General features: G+C 41.9%; 1 protein-coding gene across 1 annotated transcript in view; it reads left to right on the plus strand.

Moving 5' to 3' along the window:
- Positions 1 to 10,663: 10,663 nt before the first annotated feature.
- Positions 10,664 to 19,879, plus strand: part of PTTG1IP2 (PTTG1IP family member 2) — a 92,676-nt gene continuing 83,460 nt past the window's right edge. Inside the window, exons 1-2 of the mRNA XM_040260941.1 lie at positions 10,664 to 10,811; positions 17,270 to 17,316. Coding sequence (XP_040116875.1) covers positions 10,664 to 10,811; positions 17,270 to 17,316 — 195 coding nt within the window. The remainder of the gene's footprint in view (positions 10,812 to 17,269; positions 17,317 to 19,879) is intronic.

The raw sequence follows: 19,879 nt of genomic DNA on the forward strand, positions 1-19,879 counted from the left end.
GATGATTAAAATTACTCTTTAATAATTAAACATGCCATCTGTATAAGGCAGAGTGTGACCTTTCACCCAAGGTCTCTCAGACTGTTCTAGAATTTCTGCAGTTGCCACATATGGTATCAGAAACCCCTTGCTAGTCTTCCTTTGAAATATTAGAGGAGCAGACTTAGAGCAGCTGTTTTTGTGTGCCAGGTTTCACTGAAATGTGGGTTTCAAAAGCCCTTGGCTTGTCATTTTGAGTTAGCTTACCTTAATCACAAATTTTACCATAATATAATTCAACTGATGCCTGAAACTCAGTATCACAGAACATTTGAACAATGCACGTAACAACAGTGTCCAAACAGAATGTACATTTTCTATTAAAATATCCTTTTAAAAAAAAAAAATATCCTTTTCGTGTTATACGTGCCCTCAGAAACGTCCAACAAATCATAAACATTCTTTTTTCTGTAACAACGAAATACCAAGAAAACAATCTCCACTATGCTTTCTTTCCACTGGTTGGGAATGTAAAAAGAATGTGAAGTCTAGAGAAATGTCTACTGTATTACTGAAATACTGCTTAAAAACTGATGCAACCCTGTCATTGAGCCAACAGCAGTACTAGACAGTAAGTAATGAGTACACTTGCACGTTTGCCTTAAATGTCATCTCACACAACTTTCAAAGCTCAGTGACCCACAGGTCAAAAAGGAATATCAGTCACCAAAACACAATTTCTCTATACTTTGGGGGGAAAGGGGCATTGATACCAACTTTAACAGTATTCACTAATTAATCCAGTAGTACCCTGGTGACTTTTCATCTGCTTGCCTTCGATAAGCAGTTTAGTTATCAAGATTTGGCTGTTAGACAACATTTGAATGCTTTAAATTTTTACTTTAGTGCTTCTTTTGGGGATAAACTCAATTTTTCACTTCCATTAATAACCTATATTGGAAAAGAATCTGAAAAAGAAAATATATGTATAACTGAATCACTTTGTTGTACATCTGAAACTAACACAGCATTATAAGTCAACTTTTCTCCAGTATAAAATTAAAAAATTAAATTCAAAATAAGAAATAAAAATGTGGACTTTCAAAGCCAAAACCAAAGATAAATGAGCTAGTCTTATTTTTTTTAATAATGGAAAATTAATTTTTTAAAGGCAAATTGTGGTATAAATTCTTAGATTCTGCTGTTTGTTTCTCATGTCTGCATATAGCCAGCAATCAGGAAAAATTATCCTGTTTTTGTTATTGATGTCTTTATTATATTTAGGAGCCAGATGGAATTCATTGGTCATTAAAATGTAACACAAAATAGTGTACATTTTCCCTTATTCCCCCAGCAAAATTTTAAGCCATGGAGACAGACAATAAGTATTCATTCATTTAGCTATTCAAAAATTGTTTATTTATTAATTCCTCCTATAATGGGTACTGGCATGCTTAACACCATGAATGAGGCACATAAGAACTGAGTCTTGATTTAGCAGAGGGAGCCAAACACGTAAAATGAAAATTCATAATACGATGTGATTTTATATACAAATACATATTTGCGTACAAGTATATATCGGAGGAGAGGGCTATTTGTTTTGTGAAGTAAAGGCATGGATTATTCACCAGCTAAACTTCTAAACCCATTCTCCACCCTCCTCTGCACTGCCCTGATGTCCATAGATTGGACTGCATTATTACCTGAGTTTCTTTGCCTCTTTGGCTTTGGGAGGCATGTTGTTTTTCAGTTGCTCAGTCATGTCCTACTCTTTGGGACCCCATGGACTGCAGCATGCCAGGCTTTCCTGTCCTTCACCATCTCCTGGAGTTTGCTCAAACTCACGTCCGTTGAGTTGGTGATGCCATCCAACCATCTCATCCTCTGTCGTCCCCTTCTCCTCCTGCCTTCAAGCTTTCCCAGCATCAGGGTCTTTTCAAATGAGTCAGCTCTTTGCATCAGGTGGCCAAAGTATTGGAGTTTCAGCTTCAACATCAGTCCTTCCAATGAATACCCAGGACTGATCTCCTTTAGGAAGGACTGGTTGGATCTCCTTGCAGTCCAAGGGACTCTCAAGAGTCTTCAACACCATAGTTCAAAAGCGTCAATAATTCAGTGCTCAGTTTTCTTTATAGTCCAACTCTCATATCCACACATGACTACTGGAAAAGCCACAGCCTTGACTAGATGGACCTTTGTTGGCAAAGTAATGTCTCTGCTTTTTAATATTCTGTCTAGGTTGGTCATAATTTTCCTTCTAAGGAATAAGCATCTTTTTATTTCATCTGCAGTCACCATCTGCAGTGATTTTGGAGCCCCCCAAAATAAAGTCAGCCACTTTTTCCACTGTTTCCCCATCTATTTGCCATGAAGTGATGGGACCAGATGCCATGATCTTAGTTTTTAGAATGTTGAGTTTTAAGCCAGCTTTTTCACTCTCCTCTTTCACTTCCATCAAGAGGCTCTTTAGTTCTTCACTTTCTGCCATAAGGGTGGTGTCATTCTGCATATCTGAGGTTATTGATATTTCTCCTGGCAATCTTGATTCCAGCTTGTGATGTATAAGATCCATATATACATATTTGGTCATCATCCTATTTCTGGCATAGAGCTCCTAAAACTCTTGGAATTTCCTTCAGCCATTGTTTTGTGATAAGTGTCAATGGAGTATAATCTGTAAAAATATTGACTAACTATGCTGTACTCCTGAAACTAGTATACTATTATAAATCAGCTATACTTCAACGAAACAATCCCTTGGAATTTCTAAGTAAGGACCACAATGGCTGTGTGTGTGCATGCTCAGTGACTTCAGTTGTGTCTGCCCTTTGCAACCCTGTGGAATGTACCCTACCAGGTTGCTCTGTCCAGGAGCTTCTCCAGGCAAGAATTCTGGAGAGGGTTCCTTACTGCTAAGCCACCAGGAAAGACCCAGGACCCTGATAAAAGTGCCTTTTTAATGTCAATGAGGTGACTTTTGGAGCCTCATCAGAGAAGGCAATGGCACCCCACTCCAGTACTCTTGCTTGGAAAATCCCATGGACGGAGGAGCCTGGTAGGCTGCAGTCCATGGGGTCGCTAAGGGTCAGACACAACTGAGCGACTTCACTTTCACTTTTCACTTTCATGCATTGGAGAAGGAAATGGCAACCCACTCCAGTGTTCTCGCCTGGAGAATCTCAGGGATGGGGGAGCCTGGTGGGCTGCTGTCTATGGGGTCGCACAGAGTCGGACACAACTGAAGTGACTTGGCTTGGCTTGGCTTGGAGCCTCGCCTAAGTATGGGAGCTGATTGCCAATCATCCCCTCTTCCCTCCTTTTCCACCCCCACCACTCCCCTCCACTCAAGAGAGGCTGGAGGTTGAATCAGTTGCCTATGGTCAGTGACTTAATCAAACACACCTATGTAATGAAGCCTCCGTAAAAACCACAGAGGAGTGGGTGTGAAGAGCTTCCCAGTTGGTAACATGGGGAAATGGGAGAGTGGTGGGGCTGGAGAGCATGTGGAAGCCCCTCAGCCTATCCCCATACCTTGTCTTACGTATCTGTTCCATCTGGCTGCCCCGGAGTTGTGTCCCTTTATAATAAACTGATGATTTTTAAGTACAGTGTTTCTCTGTGCTCTGTGAGCCACTCTAGTAAGTTAATTGAACCAGAGCAGGATGTCGTGGGAACCTCGAAAGCACAGGTGATAACACGGACTTGTTCTGACTTGTGTCTAAAGTGATTTGGGGTAGGGGTGCAGTCTTGTGTTATGGAACCCTTCCCTGAAGAATCTGATGCCACCTGTGGGCAGACAGCATTGGAATTTAGTTGAATTGTAGGACACTCAGCTGTTGTCCAGAGCATTATGGGGGGAATATCCCCCAATATGTTGAAATTGGTGCCCCAAACCTAAAAGAGTTGTGTTTTTTCCTCTATTAAAAAAAATTTTTTTACAAACAATTCTCTCTACCTGATAAACACAAAAGCAGGGAAAGTACTGAAAAACTATTTTCATAGGCTCACATTTGCTTTTGATAAAGGCAAGAATAAAGATGAGCTGGAAAAAATGCAAACGAGAGAAAACAAAGTTTGCATGTGCACAAGGAATGAATTTTTTTGACAGGAATAATTCTGAAGGACAAAGAGTGAATCTCAGGATGAGGGGAAAGTGCTATGTCTGACTGTTAGGGACAGAATATGCCCCTCAAATTCATATGTCTATGGGATTTCTCAGGCAAGAATCCTGGGGCGGGTTGCCATGCCCTCTTCTGGGGATCTTCCTGATCCAGGGATTGAACGTGCATTGGCAGGTGGATTCTCTACCACTGAGCCACCGGGGAAGCCCGTGCACACCCAGAGGAAAGGCCACATGAAAACACAGTATTAAGGCCTCAGGAGAAACAAATGCTGCCGGCACCTTGGACTTGGACTTCCAGCCTCCGGAACTGTGAGAAATGAACTGTTTAAGCCACCAGTCTGGTATATTATTATGGCAGCCCAAGCAGACTTATACACTAACCGATGGAAAATAATCCTCCAGAGACCAGGACAAGTGACTAAAGCAATTCAATAATGTTTGTGCATGTGGCTAAAGGGCTGTAATTAATATCAAATGACTGTTAGTCTTTGGAAAGGGCTAGGCATTTGTTCCAAAATTAAACCTGAGGAATGACTCTGAGGCTTCCCTCTTAGGTGACTGGATGGATATTGGTGCTGTGAATCAAACTGGGAAGACAGCAGGAAGAACAAATTTGATGGGGAAAAAAGAGCCTGACCTTGGGCATACTGGGTTTGAGACATCTGAAGGATGTTCAAGTAGAGATTTCTTGGAGTATAAGACCAGAGCTAAGGTGATGAATGCTTTGGGATATAGATTCAGTTTGAAAAATTGAACATGTACTATGTGCTAGGCATTCTTCTAATGTTTGCATTGTACTGGTGAACAAGAGATAAAATTCCTCACTCTGGAGATTATATTTCCAGTGGACAGGAGAAAGGACAAAAGCAGTAACATAAGAAGCAAATTTTATAGTATTTTAGAAGTTAATACAAAGCCTATATGCAGGTCAGGAAGCAACAGTTAGAACTGGACATGGAACAACAGACTGGTTCCAAATAAGAAAAGGAGTATGGCAAGGCTGTATATTGTCACCCTGCTTATTTAACTTACATGTAGAGTACATCATGAGAAACACTGGACTGGAAGAAGCACAAGCTGGAATCAAGATTGCCAGGAGAAATATCAATAACCTCAGGATGACACCACCCTTATGGCAGAAAGTGAAGGGGAGCTAAAAAGCCTCTTGATGAAAGTGAAGGTGGAGAGTGAAAAAGTTGGCTTAAAGCTCCACATTCAGAAAACAAAGATCATGGCATCTGGTCCCATAACTTCATGGGAAATAGATGGGGAAACAGTGGAAATAGTGTCAGACTTTATTTTTGGGGGCTCCAAAATCACTGCAGATGGTGACTGCAGCCATGAAATTAAAAGACGCTTACTCCTTGGAAGAAAAGTTATGAGCAACCTAGATAGTATATTGAAAAGCAGAGACATTACTTTGCCAACAAAAGTTGTCTAGTCAAGGCTATGGTTTTTCCAGTGGTCATGTATGGATATGAGAGTTGGACTGTGAAGAAAGCTGAGCGCCGAAGAATTGATGCTTTTGAACTGTGGTGTTGGAGAAGACTCTTGAGAGTCCCTTGGACTGCAAGGAGATCCAACCAGTCCATTCTGAAGGAGATCAGCCCTGGGATTTCTTTGGAGGGAATGATGCTGAAGCTGAAACTCCAGTACTTTGGCCACCTCATGCGAAGAGTTGACTCATTGGAAACGACTCTGATGCTGGGAGGGATTGGGGGCAGGAGAAGGGGACGACAGAGGATGAGATGGCTGGATGGCATCACGGACTTGATGGATGCGAGTCTGAGTGAACTCCGGGAGTTGGTGATGGACAGGGAGGCCTGGCGTGCTGCGATTCATGGGGTCGCCAAGAGTCGGACATGACTGAGCGACTGAACTGAACTGAACTGAAAGACAACAGAGCATGCTAAGGGACTGGGAGGACCGTTATAAGGGGGTGTGGCTTGCAATATTCTCCAGGGGGGTTCAGGTGAAGCCTCACTGAGAAGATGCCATTTAATCAGAGACTTGAAGGAGCTGAGGGAGTTAGCCAAGGGGTATCTAAGGAAGTGCATTCCGGGCAGAGGGAACATCCACTGTAAACCCCTGTGGTGACAGCATGCTGAGTATATTCGAGAAGCAGCAGAGATGCCAGCACAGCAGCAGCCTAATCACACGAGGAGGGCGAGAAAGAAAGTAGCTGATGCCAGAGGGGCCAGGGAGGGAAGTGTCAGACCACACAGCCATCAGCTTTCTGTAAGGAGCTCGAGTATTACTCTCAGATGGAAGTTTCCAAGTAGAGATGTTACCTGCTCTGACTCTTAACAGAGTTACTAGCTGCTGTGTTACCAACAGGCTGGGAGAGTAGGGCAGGACAAGGTTGTGAGCAAAGAATAACAGAAGAGGAGGGAGAGGTTTATTCATCTGAAGACAAGAGGCGATCTGCTAATGAATTTGGGTGCAGAGTTTCAGAAAATAAAGCAACAAGGATGACTTTAAGGTTTGGGGACTGAAAAATTAGAAGGATTGGAACATGGATAGAAGATCATAAATTTTGACTGTCTAGAGATAAGATGTTGTTTGAAGCTGTTGAATAGGCATTTTGATATATTTGTCTGGAGTTTAGGAGAGAGGTCCAAGTTGAAAATAGAAATTTAGGAGTCAGCAGCACATTGGATGATATTTGCCATGATATTTAAAACCATATCACTAGATGAATAAATGTATTTAGAAAAGAAAACCAAGGATTCACTCTAGACTACAGAAGTATGAACAGGTCTTGGAGAAAAGTAGCATTAAAAAAAAAAAAAAAACTAAGCAGGAATAACCTGAGGGGTATAACATTCAAGAGAGCTTGGTGACCTAGAAATGAAGTGAGAGGGGGTATTAAGGAAGATGGTGCAACCAACAGTGCCAATTGTTGGCCATCAGTTAGGGAAAAGGAAGGTTGAGATCTGATCATTGGATTTAGTACATGGAGATCATTAGTGTCCTTGACAAGAAGCTTTTGGGTGGAGTTGGGGTTGGGGAGTATGATTAGAGAGAGTTTAAGAGATAATTTGGACCTTTTTTGCAAAAGACTCTGATGCTAGGGAAGATTGAAGGCAGAAGGATAAGAGGATGACAGAGGATAAGATGGTTGAATGGCATCACCGATTCAATGGACATGAACTTGGGCAAACTCCGGGACATGGTGAGGGACAGAGAGGCCTGACGTGCTGCAGTCCAAGGGGTCGCAAACGTGAATTGGTGACTGAACACCACCACTAACAAGAGCCAATAATGGATGAAAATTGAAGTTGCTAAGTGTAGGCTCCTCCTGAGAAATGAGGTGAGACCTAATAAAAGAAGCAGAGTGAGGACAAAGTGTGTATGTGATTTTAAAGACAGAATCAGTAAGAGCATGTCGTATACTTTTGAGAATGAACCAATAGAGACCGGAAAACAAATAGTGCAGAAGAAGGAGAGTTGATGGAGCAGTGCTGTGGGAGAGACACGGAGGGACAAATCTAGAGCCCATGGAGCAACTTTGCCTTTGAACAGGAGCACGGAAAATTTCTCTATGGTTACAAGCAGGGAAGCAGAGAATGTGAGTGCAGATGCTGGGCTAAGTGTGGAAGTGGAATCTAGGTAAATTTCCTCTGGACTGGTTCCATTTTCTCTGGTGTAGTAAACAAGGCCATCAGCTGCAAGTAGTTTCGGAGGGTGATGAGTAAGTGGCAGTTGTTATGTCAGAGTATATGAGGCTGGTTTCAGGTCAGCCAGAGTCGGGGGAACCTCTCTGGGCATGATGGTACTTGTGATGAGATGATAAAACCTAACTCGTGAAGTGCCGAGAGTGAGGTCAGTCCAAGAGTTGCAGGAGGGGTGGGTGATCACATCACATTCTCACCCCTCTGCCTGAAGTGGGATGTTGCAGTTATCTGAATAGATTCAGGGACTCAGAGCTGCTGAGGCCCACATCAGGACAGGGAAGGCATTAAGTAGGCACAGGAGAGAGATGCCGTGGGAGGGTGTCCTGACCAGACGCCACGGTTCTGCGCTAGAAATTAGGGGTCTCCTGTGACGATCACAGTGTTCTGTTCTGAATGTGGGACTGTACGGAAGTGGTACCTGTATCTTTTATGTGTTTGGATAGATAATTTTGCTTATTTGGATAGGAAATTTTGTATGTGTATGTACATATGCAAATGAGTATACATATGTACATATGGAAATGTGTATGTAGATAGATAGAGCAAGAGAGCAAGCTTCATTTATGAACAAAAGGAGCTTCATACATGGGGTCTGTTGAGTTACAGATTCGCTTTCCTCGTTGCAGATATTCACATCAGCTCCAGGAAGGAGCACAGGGACTTTGCCTAAGAACAGTGTCACAAATCTGTGACCACTGCTTTTCCTTCCTAGGAGGAGTCTTGGTATGTTGCTGTCGAGGAATGCTCAAAAAGACAGAAAACATAACTCAAATTGGCTTAAGCAAAAGGAGACTTATTAAGTCAGATGATCAAACAATTTGATTCCAGGGAGTGTCTGATTCAGTGTCCAAAAGGATCAGCAGGGACTTATTTCTTCTTCTGAAATGACTATCGTTTTTCCTTCTGTCCTTCAGTTCAGTTCAGTCGCTCAGTCGTGTCCGACTCTTTGCAACCCCATGAATCGCAGCACGCCAGGCCTCCCTATTCATCACCATCTCCTGGAGCTCACTCAGACTCACGTCCATTGAGTCCGTGATGCCATCCAGCCATCTCATCCTCTGTCGTCCCCTTCTCCTCCTGCCCCCAATCCCTCCCAGCATCAGAGTCTTTTCCAATGAGTCAACTCTTCGCATGAGGTGGCCAAAGTACTGGAATTTCAGCTTTAGCATCATTCCTTCCAAAGAAATCCCAGGGCTGATCTCCTTCAGAACAGACTGGTTGGATCTCCTTGCAGTCGAAGGGACTCTCAAGAGTCTTCTCCAACACCACAGTTCAAAAGCATCAATTCTTCGGCCCTCAGCCTTCTTCACAGTCCAACTCTCACATCCATACATGACCACAGGAAAAACCATAGCCTTGACTAGACGGACCTTAGATGGCAAAGTAATGTCTCTGCTTTTGAATATGCTATCTAGGTTGCTCATAACTTTCCTTCCAAGGAGTAAGTGTCTTTTAATTTCATGGCTGCAGTCACCATCTGCAGTGATTTTGGAGCCCAAAAAATTAAAGTCTGACACTGTTTCCACTGTTTCCCCATCTATTTCCCATGAAGTGGTGGGACTGGATGCCATGATCTTCGTTTTCTGAATGTTGAGCTTTAAGCCAACTTTTTCACTCTCCTCTTTCACTTTCATCAAGAGGCTTCTGTCCTTATCTTGTCAGTTTATGAGAACTTTTCATATATATTAACAGCTCTATCTGTCGTCTGAATTACAAAGAGGTGAGGAAAAGAGACTCCGTGCTTGTCCCGTTCACCATCTTTATTGTCAGTACTGGATTCATCATCCTCAGCGTGAAGTCTAGATCAATGTGTCAAGGAGGCCATGGGACAGCTCCATCATTCAGCTTTAAAGAACAAAACAAGATAGACACTTCCTGGGTGGTTCAGCAGTTAAGACTTCACATTCCAAAGCAGGAGTTTTGGGTTTGATCCCTGGATAAGGACCTAAGATCCCACATGCCTTGGGGCCATGAAACCAAAACAAAAAAAAAGATGCAATGTTGTAACAAATTCAATAAAAACTTAAGATAGACCCTGATCAAGGAGAGGCCTCTATGCCGGGTTCCTTCCCACCATACCCCTGGGCACTGGGGCAATATTGGTCAAGTTTCAGTCATTCTGGAACCACCTTCACAATTTTGCCTTATCCTTTAAATCATACTATTTATATTTCTGAAACGTGACATTTTAAACTAGATTATTTTAAAAGAACAGCATATATTGTTGCCAGTATATCATTATGACTTTGTTGCCGTTCGGTCACTCAGTCGTGTCCGACTCTTTGCTACGCTATGGACTGAAGCACGCCAGGCAGGCTCCTCTGTCTTCTGCTGTCTCTCAGAGTTTGCTCAGATTTGTATTCATTGAGTTGGTGATGCAATCTAACCATCTCATCCTCTGCTGGCCCCTTCTCCTTTTGCCTTTCATCTTTCCCAGCATCAACATCTTAACCACTAGTTATATTTTCCCCATCACTTAAAAAATAAAAACTAAGAACCAGGCGAAGAAAGCTGCTATTGCTTTCTAGCTATTGAATGGTGGAACTTAGAATTCAGGCCTTCTTCAAAAGCAACAACCCAGCAGGGAAACGCTGTGGGTTTCAGAGGGTAATAGACTTCGATCGAGACCAGTGGACAAAGTGTAGGTGGTGACCATGGCAGGCCAGCGTTGCATGACAAACATTCTGCATTCTGGCTGGAACATTAGTGGTACTAAAATTCTGCGAATTATGCTGGAGTCCAAGGCTCTGAAAGAGCCGCCTCGGAAGGGACTGCTGGGACGGCTCATGGTCCGTGAGTGGGTCCACAGGTCCAAATAAGTACCTGATGCCTACCACAGTCCCTCTGGCCAACAACTGGTAGCACCCAGGTCCAAAGAGCTATGTGCTGGCTGCGGTCATGGAGCCAAATCCTCCTGCCAGTTTTTATCTCTCTCTTTCTCATCCAACTGTTTATCAGCTTCTCAGAAAATAGCTTTTCCCAAATCTCCAGATACAAGAACAAGCAAAGACCAAAAACTATGAATGATGGTAGGTAAACCATCCTGAGCCCAGAGGCACTGCTTCACGTGTGCCATGGCTTTTATATTTGAGCCTTCCTGGAAGGCTGAAATTTTCATCTCTAAAGTTGCCTTTGGGTGTTGACTAAAAAGATATACAATGTGTAAGATACCAATTAAGTTTTTGAGGGGCAAAATAAGGACTGCAGCCTGGGAGACAGCACCTCAAATATCTCTGAGAGGCTGCTCCAAAGAGGCAGGTGGGGGAAGGTCAATATATAAGGTTTTGGTGAAGGGGGAGCTCAATGCAATCAAATGCTTACTTTACAAGAGGTTTTCTTCAGTCACCAGGAGCTGATGTCACCATGAAAGGATTTAGTGATTTTTCTATATATGAAGAGATATAAGGGTTGGGATTATGAAATCAGTTCCTGAAAATATCTAACTTTCTAAAGACCTGTCCCACCAGATTCCTTGGAGATAGAGTGCCTCACTCCACCCTGCACTCTTTCAGGGGGTGTTGAAGGTCAACAGCCACAGCAGCACAGGGGTCAGTATCCACAGAGGCAGATGGCAAATGCCCTTGGCAAGTGCCAATTTTTAGTTGACCATGGGAAGACATTTTTAAAAGATCTTCATGTTTTTGGTGAAATCCAGTTAAATTGGGGTCTTCCCAGGTGGCTCTGGTAAATGGTAAAGAATCCACCTGTAATGCAGGAGATAATTCTTGGGTTGGGAAGATTCCCTAGAGTAGAAAATTAGAACCCACTCCAGTATTCTTGCCTGAAGAATCCCCTTGGACAGAGGAGCCTGGAGGGCTGCAGTCCACAGGGTCACAGAGTCAGACATGGTCTTTTTTTGGTGTTTTAAGGTCTTAACTAATAAATTCTTAGTTTGGGTCTTATCAAGTCATTACTTTGGTTTAGAGACTTCCCTTGGTTCCCCTCCCCAACAGAAGAAATGCTGAAATGTTAAAAGCCTTACTGAGTTAAATTTATGAACCTGGAGATGAAGTTTCCAGTATCCTAAACTGGAATTGTATAGATAGAATAAGGACGGGATTTAAACTACTTGGAAAATGCCTGGTACAGCCAAGGTTACCATTTTTATGAAGACTCTGAGACAGAATAGTTACTGCTTTCTGGTTTTCAGAGTCAAAAAGATAGTATCTATAACCAAGTTTGTCTTCCTTCCTAAAACCGAACCTAAAGCTCTTAGCTTTGCCCTGAAATGAGAAGTTCCTTTGAGAGGGTGGGGGGTGGGGGCAGCTGAACCGGAAGACCTGGCTTGCTTCCTTTGGTTTCATCTCTCCTGTACATGTTTCTTTCACTTAACCTTGCAATCATTCCCATACAGACTTTAAGCGAAACAATGTTCTCTTACCACACCTGCCACATTCTCCCCATGAAGAGTGCCTAAAAACATAGGCTGAACGTAGAAACAAATCTTTCCCTTTGTCCCCTAGAAAATTGGAGTCATACTAGAATTTTTCAGAAAACCTTGTTAAAATACTGAGGAAGAACAAAAAGGGAGGAAACAAAAATAAATCAAGAATCATAGATGACAGCCATGAAATTAAAAGAATGCTCCTTGGAAGAAAAGCTATGACAAACCTAGACAGCATATTAAGAAGGAGAGACATTACTTTGCCAACAAAAGTCCATCTAGTCAAAGCTATGGGTTTTTCCAGTAGTCATATATGGATGTGAGAGTTGGACTATAAAGAAAGCTGAACACTGAACTGTGTTGGAGAAGACTCTTGAGGATCCCCTGATCTGCAAGGAGATCAAACCAGTCAGTCCTCAAGGAGATCAGTCCTGGGTGATCATTGGAAGGACTCACACTGAAGCTGAAGTTCCAATACATTGGCCACCTGATGTGAAGAGCTGACTCAATTAGAAAAACCCTGATGCTGGGAAAGCTTGAAGGCAGGAGGAGAAGGGGATAACAGAAGATGAGATGGTTGCGTGGCATCAGCAACTCAACAGACAGGAGTTGGAACAAGCTCCAGGAGATGGTGAAGGACAGGGAAATCCAGAGTGCTGCAGTCCATGGGGTCACAAATAGTTGGAAATGACTGAGTGAGTGAACAACAAATAGATGACAGAGTCTGGTCTTCTAGCCAGCTTGCTTCTGGGGCTGACCAATCTTGGTCAGTGTTTCTAAGAAAACAACTTCCCTTTTGGAGGGAAGACCTGGTTCAGCCTATTTCTGAGCCTCTCTTGAGTGTTGGCTTCTTAGCATGGGGTAATTTCCCCTTTGAGCTCACTTTCAACCTTCCCCTTTTATAAGCATATGGTTTCTTAGACATGATACTTTCACTTCCAAAACCTCTTCTGTCCTCTCACAGGAGATTTCCACCTCCATCATTTCTAACACTCCAAGTGATAGACCTTCCCACAGGTACCCACAGGACTCTGTGAATGATCCCACATCAAGTGAGATCTCCTGCTAAGTGGGTTACTTTGATCCCCAGAGCTTTTAACCCCGATGTTCACTTACATTTGAGAGTTTAGTAAGCAATATCTGAGGAAGTTCTAGTTTGCTCTTGGTACTTTGAATTAAGAATCTTCTTCTCCAATACCTAATGAGTGAACAAAAAATACTAAACTGTAAAGAAGTTCTCTTACTGGGAGCAATCAAACAACAAAGGGCAAGCATGGAAAGAAATAGAAGACTCTGGATCGGAACAGAACAGCACAGCATGGCAACACTCCAAATGCCACCATCACCCCTTAGAAATGACCGAGTCACTAAATTCCAAAAATGTTCATTAGTACTCCGAGATCTAGAGAGATGCAACTTGAGTGGGTGTCCTATCAGAGAAATAGTTACAGAGAAGAAATAAGGAAAACAGAGAAACTGAACAATGGATCTGACTCTGATGGAAACACAAGTTCCTGGGCTACAAACTGGATTTAGGGGGCAGATCTACAATTCAAAGATACCCCCTGTTTGGAAATTAGCAATTGTAGCAATTAGCTAGAGTGAACCCTGGCAGTGGAAAAATGGCAAAAGCTCAGAAGAGAATGTAGAGTCCAGATACCATAACAAAGTCTGGTGGCATCGACTCACACGAGTTCTCTCTCTTTGTCAAATGCTTAGAACAGCCAAGTGAAAAGAATGTGCTGTTGTGTCTAACTCTTGGCAACCCCATGGACCAGGCTCCTCTGTCCATGGAATTTTTCAGGCAAGAACACTGAAATGGGTTGCCATTTCCTCCTCCAGGGGATCTTCCTGACCCTGGAATCAAACCTGTGTCTCTTGCGTCTCCTGCATTCGCAGGTGGATTCTTTACCACTAGCACCACCATAAAATATGGTAAGACTGTAGTTTGTCAGAAAAAAATTTCCAAGGACAGTGGTAAGGTGGCCAAGATGTCACTTATACTATGTCAGCACACATGGAAGGTCTGAAAACAGCTGTCAAAGCGTTAGTAAGATGAACATAGACAGCATAGAGCTTCAGCAAGCACTGCACAGCTAACAGTAAATAATGAAGGAGTATATAGTCAGGTGGGCCTCCCAGGTGGCTCAACGGTAAAGAACCCACCTACCAGTGCAGGAGGTGTGGGTTTGATTCCTCGGTTGGGAAGATACCCTGGAAGAGGAAATGGCAACCTGTTCTCTAGTATTCTTGCCTGGAAAATTCCATGGACAGAGGAGCATGGTGGGGTACAGTCCATGAGGTTGCAAACAGTCAGACACAGCTGAGTGGCTGAGCACACACATATGGTCACATGCAGAAGAACAGATAAACTATCCTAGAAGAAAGCATAGCTCAAGGAACAGATGAAAATCTCCCCCACAAGGGCTGAGCTAGCAAACCACAAAGGAGAAACAGATTGGGTGAAACATACCTCAAAGTCAGAATGAGATGAGAAGTCAGGTCTCTCCAAGGAAATAAAATGAAGGCTACATATTTGAAAATGAGGCAAGGCTTGCAGGTTTTCTCTTTATTTCTATAGTATATGTTTGTTTATTTCTGCTAATGGTGAACGCACCAAGAATATCTGTCATGCAGACTCTACATATACTTATTATATTGGATTCTGGTAGCTGCCTCCTTCCTCTGCCGTCTAGCATAGAGTGTGCTGATATCTGGGGTAAGCTGGGTCTTCACTGTCTTCCTCCTGGTAGACCTCTCAATCTTTTCTATCACCTGGGTACCTGATTCCTATGTTATAACCTATGTTATATATAATCAGGGTGACTTCTGTAACTCTATAGACCCTCTCTGAGAAAGGTGTGCTCAGGGATATTGTTCAGCAAAATGAAAATGAACTAAGGGGAAATGTGGGATTCAAAAAAGAGTAGTAAGCAAAGAAACCAGTGAAACAGAATTAATTATAAATGATTGATTACAAGTTGATAGCAATGTAAATGCATTGATAGTCTAATAATAATTGATAACTATTTAATAATAATTAAAATTCCAGATGACTTCTTCCTGGGGAGTGGTGTGGGAAGGGAAAGGAAGAAAGTTAAAGCACATTAAGATCCTTGTATAGGTGGAGAATGTAGATCTTGATTAATCAATGATAGAAAAAAGAATATAAAACATATCTCAAAAAAAAGGAAACAGAAACAGGTGTGACTGCAGGGTGTGACTAGAGGAAATAAACGAACAATAAATCGATGAAATAATATATACATTGCAAATGCTAATGAAAAATAAAGGAAGTGTAGCAACATAGTTAGATAAAAGAGAATTTAAATTAAAAATATTTAAGGAGAATAATAAGCAATATTCCATACTGACATATAGCTCAATACATGGAGATGACATATTATGAATCTTTATTCACCTAACAATATAATTTTGAAATATAAACTATGAAATAGAACTACTTTCTAGCCAAAGCTGATAGAAACTTAAAAAAAAACTTAACAAATTAAAAACCACACGGACTCACTTCACATGCCTATATCAGAAATCAATAAAGTAAATAAAATATAAGGAGGTGGTATAGAGAATATTGATAGTAATGTATGATATCTTATTATCCATTGCCTAAATTTTTCTGTTACCTGTTCATCAAAAAATTTTAATTCCAAAACTATTTTTACTCATCCTAGATAACTTGTCATATTCAGTTGTTCAATTTTTTAGTTGTTAATTATTTGCAATACCAATCAGAAAGTTTTTGTTTTGATACCGAGTATAATATATTTTGATGCCTGGCATCTCTAGGTGTTTGAAATTGTGATCCCTCATGGAAGAAGAGAAGACGACCAAGGATGGAACTTTATGGAATAACAACATTTTAGGCATAATTAGAGGAAATGGAACCAACCAAAAAACTCAAAAAGAATGGCCAGAAACATTCCAAGAGAATTAGGAGAGAGTGATGCTGCAAGTATTAGGAAAATGTATACAGGAGGACGGAAGTGACTAGATAGAAAACAAATACACACAAAAAATCAGTCTTTAGAGTAAAGGGAGAATCTGGCCCTGAGAATGCTGTGGAAATAGCTGGTGTCTCTTTCTTCAGGCACAGAGGAAAAGAAGGAAAGAACACACTGCTTCATGTAGCAGACGGTCATGTAGGTCAGCTGTCCTTCGTTGGTTTTTCAGTAATAGGAAGAAAGACTACAAGAAGGATCACTGGTTAGTTCTACAAATAGTTAGTCTAAATCTCTGAGATGGACCAAGATCAGGTCATTCCCTGACCTGAAGCTCAGGCTGGAGAGAAAGGAATGAGGCCATAAGGAGCAAATAGATTTGGAAAACGATGGAAACATCAAGAAAAGTAAAGGTCTGAGTCATGCCAAAATGCAAACGAGAGGAAAGGAGAGAAGATTCTAGTCAGAGACTAGAATATTGGTATTTAAGATTTCGTGGTTGCAGTCCTCTGCAATGATGGCAGAATTCAAATTTAGATCATGGTAATAATTTGTTTAAAGTAAGATGAAGCATCAGAATTTCTCTGGATGGTGGAATTTCAGCAGACTTTTGATTTTTATGTATCCTTATTTCTTATATTGAATATGTATCACTTTTATAATTACACAAAGATAAAAATCCTATTTAAATTTTTGAAAAGTTGGAGACCCCTAACCCTCAAGTTCCAACCTGTAAATCATGGAAGGAAGCTTCTGATTGGTCTGACTTGGTCAGATTCCTTCTCCCTGGATCAATGAGTGCGGTGTGGGATGAGTCCAATTTGCTTCAGAGGTGTAGCCTTCAATGTCTGGTGGAACCAGGGAGTTAGTGTAGGAGAGGGAGGTTATTTTTTAGAACTTTACTTGTCTCATCAAAGTTGGATAACGCATCTCATTTTTTTCCGAGTTTAAGAGGAGAAAGTAAGAAGGAGTTAGGGTTTAAATAGTATCAATGAGAAAGTGCCTAGACTTATGAAAATAATAAAGGAAAATGCTCCAGGTATGGATACATTTGCCATGAAACATGAATGACTTAACAAAATGCATTTTACCTAAAATTGAGCAATAAAAATATTTATATTTTTGTACTTAATTTTTTTTTCAGAATGTTCTGGAGTGGATAATTGTCAATCATGTATAAACAGAAAGAAAGTAAGTTAACTTTTATATGAAGAAATTGTCTTGGGAGTATTATAAAGTCATGTAATTTACAGTTGTAGTCTAAAAGGTATGCCAAACTTCATTTTACACAGTTCTTTAATAACAGGAATGACTGGTCACAGTTATTAAGATGTATTTCTGCATTTCACACCATTCCTTGAGAACCTAGAAATAAAACAAAGGAAAAACTTAGTGTGAACATGTACTTACTTCTAGAAAATTATACTTCAAATACAAAATAATTTTTTGTATGAAAAAATTATAATTCAATTTTAAATTTATTTTAATTGGAGGCTAATTACTTTACAGTATTGTAGTGATTTTGCCATACCGTGACATGAATCTGCCACAGGTGTACACGTGTTCCCCATCCTGAACTCCCCTCCAACCTTCCTCCCCATCCCATCCCTCAGAGTCATCCCAGTGCACCAGCCCCAGGCACCCTGTATCATGCATCGAACCTGGACTGGCGATCTGTTTCACTTATGATAGTATACATGTTTCAATGCCATTCTCCCAAATCATCCCACCCTCGCCCTCTCCCACAGAGTATAATTCAATTTTTAAAAAGAAAAGGAAAAACACACTCTTTAGTCTGGTTCAAGTCCATCTCCACTTGAGAAAAGTTTGCCTTTCCCCAAATATTCCACAAAATCCCATGATGACAAATCTCACTCCCGACACTGTAGAAGCCTGTTCTTTTGTATACAAAACTTTACTCGTGTATGTTTGGCTGTGCTGGGCCTCCATGGCTGCCTGGGCTTCTCTTTGGTTGTGGAGCGCTCGGGCTACTGTCTCGTGGTGGCGCTCAGGCTCCACCCTGTGCTGGCTTCTCCTGTTACGGAACCCAGGCTCCAGGGCACTGGGGCTCAGCAGTTGCGGCACGTGGGCTCTGCGGAGCCCAGGATGCTGTGAGCGCTAGACCCCCCGGGCTCAGCGGTTGCGGCACGGGGACTCTGCCGAGCCCAGGATGCTGTGAGCCCTAGACTCCCGGGCTCAGCAGTTGTGGTGCAAGGGCTTAGTTGCTCTCAGGCATGTGGGATCTTCCTGGATCTTCAGGGATCGAACCTGTGTTTCCTGCACAGGCAGGCAAATTCTTTACCACTGAACCACCAGGGAAGCCTGAAACCTGTTCTTTGTTTGTTTGTTTTATTAATTGGAGGCTATTTACTTTACAATAGTGTAGTGGGTTTTGCCAAACATCAACATGAATCAGCCACGGACTCACTCGTGTTCCTCATTCAGAATCCCCTTCCCACCTCCCCCCCGCCCCAATCCCATCCCTTAGGATCATCCCAGTGCACCAGCCCTGAGCTCCCTGTCTCAATGCATAGAACCTGGACCAGCGATCCGCCTCACATATGATAATATACACATTTCAACGCTACCCTCTCAAATCATCCCACCCTTGCCCTTTCCTACCCAGTCCAAAAGACTGTTCTTTACATCTGTGTCTCTTTTGCTGTCTCGCATATAGGGTCATCATTACCATCTGTCTAAATTCCATATATATGCGTTAGTATACTGTATTAGTGTTTTTCTTTCTGGCTTACTTCACTGTATAATAGGCTCCAGTTTCATCGACCTCACAGAACTGATTCAAATGCATTCATTTTAATGGCTGAGTAATACTCCATTGTGTATATGTACCACAGCTTTCTTATCCATTCGTCTGCTGATGGACATCTAGGTTGCTTCCATGTCCTGGCTATTATAAACAGTGCTGCGATGAACATTGGGGTACACATGTCTCTTTCAGTTCTGTCTTCCTCAGTGTGTATGCCCATCAGTGGGATTGCTGGGTCATATGACAGTTCTATTTCCAATTTTTTAAGGAATCTCCACACTGTTCTCCATAGTGGCTGTACTAGTTTGCATTCCCACCAACAGTGTAAGAGTGTTCATTTTTCTCCATACCCTCTCCAGCATTTATTGCTGAAAACTGTTCTTTATTCTACCATAGCTTCTGTATCTAAAGCCATCCCTTTCTATATAAATTTTTACCTATTCTTCAAAACTCAGACAAATTCTCTGAAAGAAATCTTATGTAGTTAATCAACTAGGAGTGAGTACTTTCTCTTATGAACTACTATCACATTTATTATCTGTTCCACTCCTTTCAAAATTATAATATTTTTCCACTTAGAGACATTTTTAAAAATAGAGTGGACATATTATATCTGCTAGTTAAATTTTTCAGCCTCTAGAAAACAATGCTTTAGGGCTTCCTTGCTAGCCCCTAGGGGTAAAGAATCTGCCTGCCTATGCAGGAGACACCCAGATTCAATCCCTGATGCAGGAAGATCCCACATGCCACAGAGCAACTAACCCCCTGCGCCACGACTATTGAGCCTGTGCTCTAGAGCCTGGGAGCCACAATTACTGAGCCCATGTGCCCCAGAGACCGTGAAAAGTCACCACAATGAGAAACCTGAGCACTGCAACAGGAGTAGCTGCCGTTCGCCAAAACTGGAGAAAGGCCTGTGCGGCAATAAAGACTCAGTACAGTCAAAAGTAAATAAATGAATAAAACTATAGAAAACAACGCTATATT

Source organism: Oryx dammah, unplaced genomic scaffold (assembly GCF_014754425.2).
Source record: "Oryx dammah isolate SB20612 unplaced genomic scaffold, SCBI_Odam_1.1 HiC_scaffold_18, whole genome shotgun sequence".
NCBI classification, from domain to species: Eukaryota; Metazoa; Chordata; class Mammalia; order Artiodactyla; family Bovidae; genus Oryx; species Oryx dammah.